General features: G+C 51.9%; 1 protein-coding gene across 4 annotated transcripts in view; it reads right to left on the bottom strand.

Moving 5' to 3' along the window:
- LOC135553119 (protocadherin Fat 3-like) overlaps nucleotides 1–16,393 on the bottom strand; it is a 378,888-nt gene that overhangs the window by 14,043 nt on the left and 348,452 nt on the right. For all 4 annotated transcript variants that reach the window (XM_064985238.1, XM_064985240.1, XM_064985239.1 and 1 more), the window contains 7 exons: nucleotides 13,280–14,081; nucleotides 12,278–12,412; nucleotides 11,990–12,147; nucleotides 8,553–8,777; nucleotides 7,344–7,587; nucleotides 1,402–1,555; nucleotides 79–352 (listed from right to left, as the gene is read on the bottom strand). In XM_064985238.1, the coding sequence (XP_064841310.1) occupies nucleotides 79–352; nucleotides 1,402–1,555; nucleotides 7,344–7,587; nucleotides 8,553–8,777; nucleotides 11,990–12,147; nucleotides 12,278–12,412; nucleotides 13,280–14,081 (1,992 nt within the window). The remainder of the gene's footprint in view (nucleotides 1–78; nucleotides 353–1,401; nucleotides 1,556–7,343; nucleotides 7,588–8,552; nucleotides 8,778–11,989; nucleotides 12,148–12,277; nucleotides 12,413–13,279; nucleotides 14,082–16,393) is intronic.

Here is a 16,393-nt window from a genome sequence, read left to right as displayed (position 1 = left end):
TTAAACCTCAGATACAAAACAAGTTAAAAATGAATAAAGAAATAAAACACACAAGAATAAATCAAACAACACAGATACCTTCTTGCGGAAGGCGATGAAGAGGATGATGAGGGTGACGATGACAAAGAGGACAACAGTGATGCCGATCAGTTCTTCTTTCCCCAGCACGGCGTGTCCAGCCTGCATGTCCGGTACCACCACGGGCCGCAGGCCGCAGCGCTGGCCCACAAAGCCCGCCGTGCAGTTACAGTAGAACGAGCCGTGCGTGTTGACGCACACACCGCCATTCTCGCATTCTGCCTCACCGCCCGTGGCTCTGCCCCGCTCACACTCGTTTACATCCTCCTCGCACCTGGAGAGGGTGAATGGAGGAACGTGGGCAGAGGGGTTGTTAAAACTCAGTTTGGTAATTAGTTTGGATAGTTTGACTTACAGATGCCCCTGGAGAAAATACACTCCAAAAATGATCCTTGAAGTAGGTGATTATCAATACATCAGAATCTTTAATAAACTGTTACATACAGATAGTTTGTGGGTCATTTAATACTTGACTAACTAAAATTGAGGAAGACTCTCCTTTCATTTGGAGGTGGGAGGAAAGTGATGTAGAGAGGGAGATAGAGGACAGCTCAGGGACTCCTAGTCTCATATGCTCCCTATTAAATAACAACCACACTGAGATTGACTTTCCTGATCTTCCTCATCTGAAATTAAAATGGCTTTGATGATGGAACACAAGCTTCTGGCGTGTGTGTGTGTGTGTTGGTTTGTTTGTGTGTGTGTGTTGGTTTGTTTGTGTGTGTGTGTGTGTGTGTGTGTGTGTTTCAGCGAGTAAGAAAAGTGTATACATGAGTGAGCTTGTGGCGTTGTATCTTAGCCTTGATTTCTAATGTAACAGTGGAACACCCCTAAACCCCCTGGAGAGAAGGAGACAAGCAGAATGAAATGCCATCTTCTTTACTCTTTCAACTCTTTGAGTGAATCTTAAACATGCTGCAGACAGCTTGGGGCTCTGGCTCTTCTGCTCATCAGCCTATCACTGTCGAGAAAAGCTGGTTTGTACTGCCACCTAGTGGGAAGGATGATGCATTGCGTTCACAGAGGGCTTTATACATACTTTATATTATGCCTACTACTTGTGCTAGTAGGCAGCTGAACCAGCTAAAACAAACAGCTAATTTAAAAGGTGGGTGATTATGTGAGTGAGTGAGTGAGTGAGTGAGTGAGTGAGTGAGTGAGTGAGTGAGTGAGTGAGTGAGTGAGTGAGTGAGTGAGTGAGTGAGTGAAAGGGTGTTGTTGTGTCTGTCATATTCAACTCCATGGGTATGTGTTCAGGACAGGAGTGTGTTGGCGTGTATACTGTATGTTTACAGTGTGATCATTTGTGCGATAGTAACTCACGTGGTGCCCTGGAACCCTCTCCTGCAGCTGCAGAGGAAAGCGTTGCCGATGGCTTTGCACACACCACTGTTGAGGCAGGGGTTAGGAACGCAAGCTGTGATCTCTGTCTCACAGTGCCCTCCAGTGTACTGGGGTCTGCAACTACAGGCAAACACTAATACACAGAGAGAAGATGCAAAGGGACAGGAAAGGACAGGAATAAAAAGGGAGAGAGAGAGACAGAGAGAGTGGGAAGAGAGAGAGAGGAGAGAGAGAGTGGAGTGGGAAGAGAGAGAGAGGAGAGAGAGAGTGGAGTGGGAAGAGAGAGAGAAGAGACAGAGAGAGTGGGAAGAGAGAGAGAAGAGACAGAGAGAGTGGGAAGGGAGAGAGAAGAGACAGAGAGAGTGGGAAGAGAGAGAGAAGAGACAGAGAGAGTGGGAAGAGAGAGAGAAGAGACAGAGAGAGTGGGAAGAGAGAGAGAAGAGACAGAGAGAGTGGGAAGAGAGAGAGAAGAGACAGAGAGAGTGGGAAGAGAGAGAGAAGAGACAGAGAGAGTGGGAAGAGAGAGAGAAGAGACAGAGAGAGTGGGAAGAGAGAGAGAAGAGACAGAGAGAGTGGGAAGAGAGAGAGAAGAGAGAGAGAGTGGGAAGAGAGAGAGAAGAGACAAAGAGAGTGGGAAGAGAGAGAAGAGACAGAGAGAGAGAGTGGGAAGAGAGAGAGAAGAGAGAGAGAGAGAGAGAGAGAGAGAAGAGAGAGAGAGAGAGAGAGAGAAGAGAGAGAGAGTGGGAAGAGAGAGAGAAGAGACAAAGAGAGTGGGAAGAGAGAGAAGAGACAGAGAGAGAGAGTGGGAAGAGAGAGAGAAGAGAGAGAGAGAGAGAGAGAGAGAGTGGGAAGAGAGAGAGAAGAGAGAGAGAGAGAGTGGGAAGAGAGAGAGAAGAGACAAAGAGAGTGGGAAGAGAGAGAGAAGAGACAGAGAGAGAGAGTGGGAGAGAGAGAGAGAGAGAGAGAGAGAGAGTGGGAAGAGAGAGAGAAGAGAGAGAGAGAGTGGGAAGAGAGAGAGAAGAGACAAAGAGAGTGGGAAGAGAGAGAGAAGAGAGAGAGAGAGAGTGGGAAGAGAGAGAGAAGAGACAGAGAGAGTGGGACGAGAGAGAGAAGAGACAGAGAGAGAGAGAGAGAGAGTGGGAAGAGAGAGAGAAGAGAGAGAGAGAGAGAGTGGGAAGAGAGAGAAAAGAGAGAGAGAGAGTGGGAAGAGAGAGAGAAGAGACAGAGAGAGTGGGACGAGAGAGAGAAGAGACAGAGAGAGTGGGAAGAGAGAGAGAAGAGAGAGAGAGAGAGTGGGAAGAGAGAGAGAGAGAGTGGGAAGAGAGAGAGAAGAGACAGAGAGAGTGGGACGAGAGAGAGAAGAGACAGAGAGCTCTTACCGGGGGAGACTTACAGTTAGTGCATTCATCTTAAGATAGCTAGGTGGGACAACCACATATCACATTAAGTACATTTTCCCTCAATTAAGTTGCTATCAGCAAAGTCAGAGATAGTATGGGGGTGTAAAATGAAGTATTCTGCATACAGTTGTAGTAGTGCTATAATTCAACAAAGCAGACAGACCATCATAGCAGATTCAGAACACACACACACACACACACAATCCATCACACACACAGGAATGTAGAGACTAGTGTGTGCATTTGAACTTTGGCGGCGGTGCCAGGGATAGTTGGCATGGGGTTGACGAGAGCTTGCCAGCATAAACATCAACACACACACACCTCTGGGATATCACACGGGTACACACACACACCTAGAGGCACATGCAACTGGGAAATCACACTGACACACACACACACAATCATAAACACACACACCTCTAGGAAAACACAGGGAAATGTCACTGTGTTTATCAACACAGCACAGACAGACACACACACAGTGGGATACCGGAATACATACACACACACTCCGATAACCTTTACACAAAGGTCGGGTGTGCCAAAAACAGGGGACCATGACAAGCCCCAGAATGCCGTGCTCTTTTCAGAGTGCTACGCAATGCGAGTGGGGAGAACGGGAAAGACCAACACAGGGGAGCGTTAAGTCACTCTCTCTGTGTTGAGTCTTGGCCTCGATGTGTTAAGTCAGCACATTAAGTCAAGGGGTCACCCTGCTGAGTCCAGGCAGGGAATTTCTATAGAGATGACATTTAACCAGGCTTCCCTATTGACTCCAGTAAAATGCCAACGTCTTGAGCCCTCGCGGTAGTCTGATTTTAAAACGATACGATTTGTTCATGTAGGTCTTTTGAGTTCAGGCAAAAGGAGAAGAGATATGAACAGACAAAAAAACAAAGAGCAACTCGAGAGATATGACGACACAAAGAGAGGAAGATAAGGACAGAGAGAAGGTAACATGATCAGGCAGACAAAAAAAGAGAGAGAAATAGAGAGAGAGAGAGAGAGAAAGAGAGAAAGAAAACAGAAGTGATGAAGGAGTCTACTATGAGGATTTTTCACAGTCCCACCTTTGGAAAAAAACAGTGGGCCAAGTTCAGTTTAATTAGGAGTTCATTATGGATTAATAATAGATTAACGTTGATTAACGGGAGATCCAGATCCCTGGAGAGGTTATAGTGTGCCAGCTGGCTCAGGGGTACAGGCTGGCTCAGGGGCACAGGCTGGCTCAGGGGCACAGGCTGGCTCAGGGGTACAGGCTGGCTCAGGGGCACAGGCTGGCTCAGGGGTACAGGCTGGCTCAGGGGCACAGGCTGGCTCAGGGGTACAGGCTGGCTCAGGGGCACAGGCTGGCTCAGGGGCACAGGCTGGCTCAGGGGTACAGGCTGGCTCAGGGGCACAGGCTGGCTCAGGGGTACAGGCTGGCTCAGGGGCTCAGGCTGGCTCAGGGGTACAGGCTGGCTCAGGGGTACAGGCTGGCTCAGGGGCTCAGGCTGGCTCAGGGGTACAGGCTGGCTCAGGGGTACAGGCTGGCTCAGGGGTACAGGCTGGCTCAGGGGTACAGGCTGGCTCAGGGGCACAGGCTGGCTCAGGGGCACAGGCTGGCTCAGGGGCACAGGCTGGCTCAGGGGCACAGGCTGGCTCAGGGGTACAGGCTGGCTCAGGGGTACAGGCTGGCTCAGGGGTACAGGCTGGCTCAGGGGTACAGGCTGGCTCAGGGGCACAGGCTGGCTCAGGGGCACAGGCTGGCTCAGGGGCACAGGCTGGCTCAGGGGCACAGGCTGGCTCAGGGGTACAGGCTGGCTCAGGGGCACAGGCTGGCTCAGGGGCACAGGCTGGCTCAGGGGCACAGGCTGGCTCAGGGGCACAGGCTGGCTCAGGGGCACAGGCTGGCTCAGGGGTACAGGCTGGCTCAGGGGTACAGGCTGGCTCAGGGGCACAGGCTGGCTCAGGGGTACAGGCTGGCTCAGGGGCACAGGCTGGCTCAGGGGTATAGGCTGGCTCAGGGGCATAGGCTGGCTCAGGGGCACAGGCTGGCTCAGGGGTATAGGCTGGCTCAGGGGCACAGGCTGGCTCAGGGGCTCAGACTGGCTCAGGGGCACAGGCTGGCTCAGGGGCTCAGGCTGGCTCAAGGGCACAGGCTGGCTCAGGGGCTCAGGCTGGCTCAGGGGCACAGGCTGGCTCAGGGGCACAGGCTGGCTCAGGGGTATAGGCTGGCTCAGGGGCACAGGCTGGCTCAGGGGCACAGGCTGGCTCAGGGGCTCAGGCTGGCTCAGGGGCTCAGGCTGGCTCAGGGGCACAGGCTGGCTCAGGGGCACAGGCTGGCTCAGGGGCACAGGCTGGCTCAAGGGCACAGGCTGGCTCAGGGGCTCAGGCTGGCTCAGGGGCTCAGGCTGGCTCAGGGGCTCAGGCTGGCACGGGGGCTCAGGCTGGCTCAGGGGCTCAGGCTGGCTCAGGGGCTCAGGCTGGCTCAGGCTGGCTCAGGGGCACAGGCTGGCTCAGGGGCACAGGCTGGCTCAGGGGCACAGGCTGGCTCAAGGGCACAGGCTGGCTCAGGGGCTCAGACTGGCTCAGGGGTATAGGCTGGCTCAGGGGCACAGGCTGGCTCAGGGGCTCAGACTGGCTCAGGGGTATAGGCTGGCTCAGGGGCACAGGCTGGCTCAGGGGCTCAGACTGGCTCAGGGGCACAGGCTGGCTCAAGGGCACAGGCTGGCTCAAGGGCACAGGCTGGCTCAGGGGCTCAGGCTGGCTCAGGGGCTCAGGCTGGCTCAGGGGCACAGGCTGGCTCAGGGGTATAGGCTGGCTCAGGGGCACAGGCTGGCTCAGGGGCACAGGCTGGCTCAGGGGCTCAGGCTGGCTCAGGGGCTCAGGCTGGCTCAGGGGCACAGGCTGGCTCAGGGGCACAGGCTGGCTCAGGGGCACAGGCTGGCTCAGGGGCACAGGCTGGCTCAGGGGCTCAGGCTGGCTCAGGGGCTCAGGCTGGCTCAGGGGCTCAGGCTGGCACGGGGGCTCAGGCTGGCTCAGGGGCTCAGGCTGGCTCAGGGGCTCAGGCTGGCTCAGGCTGGCTCAGGGGCACAGGCTGGCTCAGGGGCACAGGCTGGCTCAGGGGCACAGGCTGGCTCAGGGGCACAGGCTGGCTCAGGGGCTCAGGCTGGCTCAGGTGCTCAGGCTGGCTCGGGGGCTCAGGCTGGCTCAGGGGCTCAGGCTGGCTCAGGGGCTCAGGCTGGCTCAGGGGCACAGGCTGGCTCAGGCTGGCTCAGGGGCTCAGGCTGGCTCAGGGGCACAGGCTGGCTCAGGGGCACAGGCTGGCTCAGGCTGGCTCAGGGGCTCAGGCTGGCTCAGGGGCACAGGCTGGCTCAGGCTGGCTCAGGGGCACAGGCTGGCTCAGGGGCACAGGCTGGCTCAGGGGCACAGGCTGGCTCAGGCGCTCAGGCTGGCTCAGGGGCACAGGCTGGCTCAGGGGCACAGGCTGGCTCGGGGGCACAGGCTGGCTCAGGGGCACAGGCTGGCTCGGGGGCACAGGCTGGCTCAGGGGCACAGGCTGGCTCGGGGGCACAGGCTGGCTCAGGGGCACAGGCTGGCTCAGGGGCACAGGCTGGCTCAGGCGCTCAGGGGCTCAGGCTGGCTCAGGGGCACAGGCTGGCTCAGGGGCACAGGCTGGCTCAGGGGCACAGGCTGGCTCAGGGGCACAGGCTGGCTCAGGCGCTCAGGGGCTCAGGCTGGCACAGATCATCATCCATCACCATGATGACCTCCAAGTAAAACGCTAATCAATCAAACAGGAAATCGGTATGTGTATTGTGGACACTAATGGTCACCAACCCAGGCTGTTTGTTTCACACACACAACAGAGGAGGCTAGTGGGATGTGCAATAGGAGGACAGGCTCATTTTAATGACTGGATTGTAATAAATAAAATGGTATCAAACAAATAGAAAACCACATTTGACTCTGTTCCATTAATTCCATTTCAGCCATTACAATGAGCCTGTCCTACCATAGCTCCACCCACCAGCCTCCACCCACCCACCAGCCTCCACCCACCCACCAGCCTCCACCCACCCACCAGCCTCCCCACACACACACACACACACACACACACACACACACACACACACACACACACACACACACACACACACACACACACACACACACACACACACACACACACACACACACACACACACACACACACACACACACACACACACACACACACACACACACACACACACACACACACACACACACACACACACACACACACACACACACACACGGCAGTCTAGTGGTTAGAGCGTTGAACTGGTAACCGGAAGGTTGCAAGTTCAAACCCTGAGCTGTCAAGGTACCAAACTGTCGTTCCGCCCCTGAACAGGCAGTTAACCCACTGTTCCTAGGCCATCTTAACTGACTTGCCTAGTTAAATAAAGGTAAAAAAAACAAAAAAACAAAAAACAAACACACAACCTCTTGTGACCGCATCTATTTCCTCTTGCAGTTCCCCAGACTCACCACCAGAGGGCAGGCTGGTGCAGGTGGCTCCGTGGAGGCAGGGCTGTTTCAGGCAGGAGTCGGGGTAGAGAACACAGCCCAGCTTCAGCTCTGTCAGGCCCACCACCTCGGCATAGCGACTCCTCTTGTTCTGCAGGGGCAGCTCGTTGTTGTTGAGCATCACAGAGTCCAGGCAGCCCTGGAAACCATCCGTCACCCGAGGACCCTTCTTGTCTGTCAGGCTGCGAGAGTTAGGAGGCTGGACCTGGGGGAGAGTAACATCAGATTTATGACATGAGTAACATCAGATTTATTTATACATAAAAACAATCAAACAAATATTGTACTGTATATAAATAGGTATAGCACACAAAACTATAATATCAAACCAGAATGCCAAGCTTTTTCATGTTGTTTTCTGAGGATGGAGCAAGTCATGTTCAGACAACAATTTGAAAGACAAAGATTCTGAATACAGTACATTCATTTATACACACACAGGCTGTATTCCTCAGAGCTTCCTATCCAGAGCTTCCTATCCAGAGTTTCCTATCTAATGCTTCCCATCCAGAGCTTCCTATCCAGAGTTTCCTATCTAATGCTTCCCATCCAGAGCCTCCTATCCAGAGTTTCCTATCTAATGCTTCCCATCCAGAGCCTCCTATCCAGATCCAAAGCTCCCTATCTAGAGCTTCCTTTGCAGAGCTTCCTACCAGAGCTTCCCATCTAGAGCTTCCTATTTAGAGCTTCCCGTCCAGAGTTTCCCGTCCAGAGCTTCCAATCCTGCGTGTTGTGTTCCTCACTCTAACTAGATTAAATTGGTAAGAGCACTATAGAGAAACACTGTACTTACACATACAAATCCATAACGCTTGCAGATGCAAAACACACATCAGCCATGCCCAAACAAACATATCAGTGTCCCGAACACACATACTCACAACCCCCCTACATGTTTGTTTTACTATCCTTGTGGGGACCAAACAATTAATTTGCATTCAAAATCCTATTTTCTCTAACCCCTAACCCCAAACCCTAACCTAACTCCTAGCTCTACTTCTAACCCTAACCCTAATTGTAACCTTAAACCTAACCCCTGAACCTAAAATAGCCTTTTTCCTGGCGAAACGACCCCCATTTTCCTTGTTTTAATATACTTGTGATTTTTTCTGGTCCCCACAAGGATAATAAAACCAAACACACACCACTTCCCCTCCACAGAAAGCCCACCTGTGCTCCAAAGTAGATAGACCCATCTGCCCCTAGTGGTTGGAAGCTTGGTGGTCCTCTCCTCCTCTCCACATAGCTGTCGTCCAGAGACAGACTGGTGAAGTTACGGTTGAGCTCCAGAGTCACCGTGTGCCAGTTCCCATCGTTGATGGGCCTCCCAGAAATACCCAGCATACCAGGGCTGTTCCCACAGTCCAGCTGGAACCACAGTTTACCTTCCTCTAGCTGTCAATTACAACAAGATAGGCAGGATTTAGACCCAGATGAGTGGCTTAGCTTCAGGTGGATCGTGCTGTGGGTATCCAGACTATCCATGCATGTGTACAGTGTGTGTACCTTGAATATAACACAGTAGGCTGATCACGTCTGTATGTTATGTTCAATATAGTACAGGGATTAGCATGTATAGGTGTGTACCTTAAACAGGGGTCAGCAAGTGTACGTGTGTGTGTGAGTCCGTGTGTGTGTGTGTCGGTACCTTCAGTATAGTACATGTGTGTGTGTGCGTGTCGGTACCTTCAGTATAGTGCAGGGGTCAGTGTGTGTGTGGGTACCTTCAGTATTGTGCAGGGGTCAGTGTGTGTGTGGGTACCTTCAGTATAGTGCAGGGGTCAGTGTGTGTATGTGTGGGTACCTTCAGTATAGTGCAGAGGTCTATGTGTGTGTGGGTACCTTCAGTATAGTGCAGGGGTCAGTGTGTGTATGTGTGTGTGTGTGTGTGTGTGTGTGGGTACCTTCAGTATAGTGCAGTGGCCAGTGTGTGTGTGTGTGTGTGGGTACCTCCAGTATAGTGCAGTGGTCAGTGTGTGTGTGTGTGGGTACCTTCAGTATAGTGCAGAGGTCTATGTGTGTGTGGGTACCTTCAGTATAGTGCAGGGGTCAGTGTGTGTATGTGTGTGTGTGTGTGTGTGTGTGTGGGTACCTTCAGTATAGTGCAGTGGCCAGTGTGTGTGTGTGTGTGTGGGTACCTCCAGTATAGTGCAGTGGTCAGTGTGTGTGTGTGTGGGTACCTTCAGTATAGTGCAGTGGTCAGTGTGTGTGTGTGTGGGTACCTTCAGTATGGTGCAGGGGTCAGTGTGTGTGTGTGTGTGTGGGTACCTTCAGTATAGTGCAGTGGCCAGTGTGTGTGTGTGTGTGGGTACCTCCAGTATAGTGCAGTGGTCAGTGTGTGTGTGTGTGGGTACCTTCAGTATAGTGCAGTGGTCAGTGTGTGTGTGTGTGGGTACCTTCAGTATGGTGCAGGGGTCAGTGTGTGTGTGTGTGTGTGGGTACCTTCAGTATGGTGCAGTGGTCAGTGTGTGTGTGTGTGGGTACCTTCAGTATAGTGCATGGGTCAGTGTGTGTGTGGGTACCTTCAGTATGGTGCAGGGGTCAGTGTGTGTGTGTGTGGGTACCTTCAGTATAGTGCATGGGTCAGTGTGTGTGTGGGTACCTTCAGTATGGTGCAGGGGTCAGTGTGTGTGTGTGTGGGTACCTTCAGTATAGTGCATGGGTCAGTGTGTGTGTGGGTACCTTCAGTATAGTGTAGGGGTCAGTGTGTGTGTGAGTGTGGGTACCTTCAGTATAGTGTAGGGGTCAGTGTGTGTGTGAGTGTGGGTACCTTCAGTATAGTGCAGGGGTCAGTGTGTGTGTGGGTACCTTCAGTATAGTGCAGGGGTCAGTGTGTGTGTGGGTACCTTCAGTATAGTGCAGGGGTCAGTGTGTGTGTGAGTGTGGGTACATTCAGTATAGTGCAGGGGTCAGTGTGTGTGTGGGTACCTTCAGTATGGTACAGGGGTCAGTGTGTGTGTGGGTACCTTCAGTATGGTGCAGGGGTCAGTGTGTGTGTGGGTACCTTCAGTATAGTGCAGGGGTCAGTGTGTGTGTGAGTGTGGGTACATTCAGTATAGTGCAGGGGTCAGTGTGTGTGTGTGTGTACCTTCAGTATAGTGAAGGGGTCAGAGTGGGTGTGGGTACCTTCAGTATAATGCAGGGGTCAGTGTGTGTGTGTGTGTGTGTGTACCTTCAGTATAGTGAAGGGGTCAGAGTGGGTGTGGGTACCTTCAGTATAATGCAGGGGTCAGTGTGTGTGTGTGTGTGTGTGTGTGTGTACCTTCAGTATAGTGAAGGGGTCAGTGTGTGTGTGGGTACCTTCAGTATAGTGCAGGGGTCAGTGTGTGTGTGAGTGTGGGTACCTTCAGTATAGTGCAGGGGTCAGTGTGTGTGTGAGTGTGGGTACCTTCAGTACAGTGCAGGGGTCAGTGTGTGTGTGTGTGTGTGTGTGTGGGTACCTTCAGTATAGTGCAGGGGTCAGTGTGTGTGTGTGGGTACCCTCAGTATGGTGCAGGGGTCAATGTGTGTGTGGGTACCTTCAGTATAGTGCAGGGGTCAATGTGTGTGTGGGTACCTTCAGTATAGTGCAGGGGTCAGTGTGTGTGTGGGTACCCTCAGTATAGTGCAGGGGTCAGTGTGTGTGTGGGTACCCTCAGTATAGTGCAGGGGTCAGTGTGTGTGTGGGTACATTCAGTATAGTGCAGGGGTCTGTGTGTGTATGTGTGTGTACCTTCAGTATAGTACAGGTGTTATTGTGTGTGTGTGGGTACATTCAGTATAGTGCAGTGGTCAGTGTGTGTGGGGGTACCTTCAGTATAGTGCAGGGGTCTGTGTGTGTATGTGTGTGTACCTTCAGTATAGTACAGGTGTTATTGTGTGTGTGTGGGTACATTCAGTATAGTACAGGTGTTAGTGTGTGTGTGTGGGTACCTTCAGTATAGTGCAGGGGTCAGTGTGTGTGTGAGTGTGGGTACCTACAGTACAGTGCAGGGGTCAGTGTGTGTGTGTGTGTGTGTGTGTGTGGGTACCTTCAGTATAGTGCAGGGGTCAGTGTGTGTGTGTGTGTGTGTGGGTAACTTTAGTATAGTACAGGTGTTAGTGTGTGTGTGTGGGTACCCTCAGTATGGTGCAGGGGTCAATGTGTGTGTGCGGGTACCCTCAGTATAGTGCAGGGGTCAGAGTGGGTGTGGGTACCTTCAGTATAGTGCAGGGGTCAGTGTGTGTGTGGGTACATTCAGTATAGTGCAGGGGTCTGTGTGTGTATGTGTGTGTACCTTCAGTATAGTACAGGTGTTATTGTGTGTGTGTGGGTACATTCAGTATAGTGCAGTGGTCAGTGTGTGTGGGGGTACCTTCAGTATAGTGCAGGGGTCTGTGTGTGTATGTGTGTGTACCTTCAGTATAGTACAGGTGTTATTGTGTGTGTGTGGGTACATTCAGTATAGTACAGGTGTTAGTGTGTGTGTGTGGGTACCTTCAGTATGGCACAGGGGCAATGTGTGTGTGGGTACCTTTAGTATGGTGCAGGGGTCAGTGTGTGTGTGGGTACCTTCAGTATGGTGCAGGGGTCAGTGTGTGTGTGGGTACCTTCAGTATGGTGCAGGGGTCAGAGTGTGTGTGGGTACCTTCAGTATGGTGCAGGGGTCAGAGTGTGTGTACATGATGATTCCTCTGCTCTGTAGAGTTCTGATTCTTAGTCCCAGCTTCATCTCTCCTGTCCTTCCTCCATCAGACACTTTATACTTGATATAGCTGTTCCCTGAGAAACTCAGAGACGTGTGACCTGTACACACACACACACACACAAAGATATGCAGAGTCAGAGCACATACACAATTGAACACATTTGGAATTTTGTATTTGCATCCACAAATTACACCACATTTACAAAGGATCCAAACATTCAGAAGCACCTGCACACTCTCCTAGTTTCCCTGGTGGACACTGGCAGGCGTACGGTACTCTGGTGCCCTCTGTGCCCACACACTGCATGTCTCCTGGGCAGGGCTGCTCATCACACAACTCTGAGGCTGGGGAACAGCTACCATCTGATGGAGAGAGAGGAGGGAGAGAGAGAGAGAGAGAGAGAGAGAGAGAGAGAGAGAGAGAGAGAGAGAGAGAGAGAGAGAGAGAGAGGGAGGGAGGGAGAGAGAGAGAGAGAGACAGAGAGGGAGGGAGAGAGAGAGAGAGAGAGAGAGAGAGGGAGAGAGAGAGAGAGAGAGAGAGAGAGAGAGAGGGAGGGAGATAGAAGGAGAGAGGGAGGGAGAGAGAGAGAGAGACAGAGATGGAGGGAGAGAGAGATAGAAGAGGTGCGAGAGAGAGGAGAGCGAGAGGAGGGAGGGAGAGAGAGAGAGATGTGAGCGGTGAAACAAAGGAGAGAAAGGAAGAGTGAGGGAAATGGGGAGGTAGAAAGAGAGACAGGAGGGGAGAGATTAAGGGATTGTGAGAGAGAGAGGAAGGGGGAAGAGGTTAACAACATGAAAGGAAAAGAGAAGAGAAGGAGAGGGTGTGAAACAGAGTGAGACAGAAGACAGAGGATAGAAGGAGGAAGGGAACGAGAAGCGTGAAACGAGAGAACGGAAGAAATTAACAGATGAATAAAGAGAGCAAGAGAGGACAAGTAAATTTAGGGGCATTCAGAGTAGAGGCAGCCAAATCCTCTGTCCCCAGGAGACGTGCTAATCACGTTAGCCACAACATGCTAATTCAATCTACTGGGGGATCTGTCTAATCCCAGGGGTCAGATACACACTGAAGATGCCATCAGCTATTTATCATTATAGTATTTATACAATCAGACAGAGTGGTTGTTACAGTGTATGTTGCTGTATGAGTATGTGAGTGCATCACGAAGCATATACAGTGATATGATACATGGGTGTAGCATAACTGTGGGAGTGGGTGCAGGTCCTCACCAGTGCAGGTGCAGCGGGTGGTCCTGTGGAAGCGTGGCGACACAAAGCTAACCCTGGGTGTGCTGTAGGTGATGAGAGCGTGAGAGTCCAACACAATGCTCTGCTCACACTGGGCCCCACGACACTCAAGCCCAGAACAGTTCTTATCCAAGATGGCCGACACCCTCAGCACTTCCTCCAGCTGCCTCCGGGAGGCGCTCAGCTTCTGGGTCAGGTACGCTGCCTTGTAGAACCCTCCCCCAGCTGTCTCCACGGCAACCAGCAGATCCAGCTGGCTGGTCCCGCCCACGGGCTGCAGACTGAGCACATGCAGCGCGTCCTGCTTCTGCGTTGCCGCGGCAACCTTCAGAACTTTCACCACGTTTTTTAGATGTGTTGCCACGAAGTCGTGGGGTTGCACACTCTCAAATCGCACCGTCACCGCCTCGCGCAGCATCTCTGGCGATGCCTGCTCCACATGCACGCTCACAGCCACGGGCACGGCGAAGCGTCCGTCACTCACGCTAGCGTTGAGGGAGTAGCGACCGGCGTCCAGGCCGCCCAGGGCTATGATCTTACCGTCTCTCGGACTGATCTTAAAGAGGGAGCGTTGAGACGGAGGGGCGTGGCCGAAGGTCAGGGCATCGTAGGGGTCTGCGTCAGTGGCGTGCAGCTGGCCGATAACTCCTCCAGGAAACTCGTCCTCCATGGTGATGATGTGGACCTCCAGGGGTAGTGCTACGGGCCGGTGAAGGCTCTCCTCAATCACACGCACAGTCAGGGTAGAAGAGGAGGACAGACGGGGCTTACCTGAGTCCCTTACCTGGAGGTAGGGGGGAAGCAAGGGTTAACACAGAGCCCATGTAACCCCATGTGTGATTTAGTAACACAGACCTCCCACAAGATAGCTGGTTGTAAGACCTGGTGTTGACACTAACAGGGTTGACACACTGGTTGTAAGACCTGGTGTTGACACTAACAGGGTTGACACGCTGGTTGTAAGACCTGGTGTTGTCACTAACAGGGTTGACACGCTGGTTGTAAGACCTGGTGTTGACACTAACAGGGTTGACACGCTGGTTGTAAGACCTGGTGTTGTCACTAACAGGGTTGACACGCTGGTTGTAAGACCTGGTGTTGACACTAACAGGGTTGACATGCTGGTTGTAAGACCTGGTGTTGACACTAACAGGGTTGACACGCTGGTTGCAAGACCTGGTGTTGACACTAACAAGGTTGACACGCTGGTTGTAAGACCTGGTGTTGACACTAACAGGGTTGACACGCTGGTTGCAAGACCTGGTGTTGACACTAACAAGGTTGACACGCTGGTTGTAAGACCTGGTGTTGACACTAACAGGGTTGACACGCTGGTTGCAAGACCTGGTGTTGACACTAACAGGGTTGACACGCTGGTTGCAAGACCTGGTGTTGACACTAACAGGGTTGACACGCTGGTTGCAAGACCTGGTGTTGACACTAACAAGGTTGACACGCTGGTTGTAAGACCTGGTGTTGACACTAACAGGGTTGACACGCTGGTTGCAAGACCTGGTGTTGACACTAACAAGGTTGACACGCTGGTTGTAAGACCTGGTGTTGACACTAACAGGGTTGACACGCTGGTTGCAAGACCTGGTGTTGACACTAACAGGGTTGACACGCTGGTTGCAAGACCTGGTGTTGACACTAACAGGGTTGACACGCTGGTTGCAAGACCTGGTGTTGACACTTCAGGAAACAGCAGAGGGAACATCCCCCTATCCACATCGATGGAACAGTAATGGGGAGGGTAGTAAGTTTTAAGTTCCTCGGCATACACATCACAGACAAACTGAATTGGTCCACCCACACAGACAGCATCGTGAAGAAGGCGCAGCAATTCGGCTTGTCACCAAAAGCACTCACAAACTTCTACAGATGCACAATCGAGAGCATCCTGGCGGGCTGTATCACCGCCTGGTACGGCAACTGCTCCGCCCACAACCGTAAGGCTCTCCAGAGGGTAGTGAGGTCTGCACAACGCATCACCGGGGGCAAACTACCTGCCCTCCAGGACACCTACACCACACGATGTTACAGGAAGGCCATAAAGATCATCAAGGACAACAACCACCCGAGCCACTGCCTGTTCACCCCGCTATCATCCAGAAGGCGAGGTCAGTACAGGTGCATCAAAGCTGGGACCAAGAGACTGAAAAACAGTTTCTATCTCAAGGCCATCAGACTGTTAAACAGCCACCACTAACATTGAGTGGCTGCTGCCAACACACTGACTCAACTCCAGCCACTTTAATATTGGGAATTGATGGGAAATTATGTAAAATATATCACTAGCCATTTTAAACAATGCTACCTAATATAATGTTTACATACCCTACATTATTCATCTCATATGTATACGTATATACTGTCCTCTATATCATCTACTGCATCTTTATGTAATACATGTATCACTAGCCACTTTAACAATGCCACTTTGTTTACATACTCATCTCATATGTATATACTGTACTCGATACCATCTACTGTATCTTGCCTATGCTGCTCTGTACCATCACTCATTCATATATCTTAATGTACATATTCTTTATCTCCCTACACTTGTGTGTATAAGACAGTAGTTTTGGAATTGTTAGTTAGATTACGTGTTGGTTATTACTGCATTGTCGGAACTAGAAGCACAAGCATTTCGCTACACTCGCTTTAACATCTGCTAACCATGTGTATGTGACAAATACAATTTGATTTGATTTGATTTTAACAGGGTTGACCAGCTGGTTATAAGACAAGGTGTTAACACTAACAGGGTTGACCAGCTGGTTATAAGACATGGTGCTAACACTAACAGGGTTGACCAGCTGGTTATAAGACCTCGTGCTAACAGTAACAGGGTTGACCAGCTGATTATAAGACATGGTTCCAACAGTAACAGGGTTGACACGCGGGTTGTAAAACATGGTTCCAACAGTAACAGGGTTGACACGCGGGTTGTAAAACATGGTTCCAACAGTAACAGGGTTGACCAGCTGGTTATAAGACATGGTGCTAACACTAACAGGGTTGACCAGCTGGTTATAAGACCTCGTGCTAACAGTAACAGGGTTGACCAGCTGATTATAAGACATGGTTCCA

Source organism: Oncorhynchus masou, chromosome 13 (assembly GCF_036934945.1).
Source record: "Oncorhynchus masou masou isolate Uvic2021 chromosome 13, UVic_Omas_1.1, whole genome shotgun sequence".
Classification (NCBI taxonomy): Eukaryota; Metazoa; Chordata; class Actinopteri; order Salmoniformes; family Salmonidae; genus Oncorhynchus; species Oncorhynchus masou.
The sequence above is the reverse complement of the archived record's forward strand: the minus strand, read 5'-3'. Positions and strand labels throughout refer to the sequence as shown.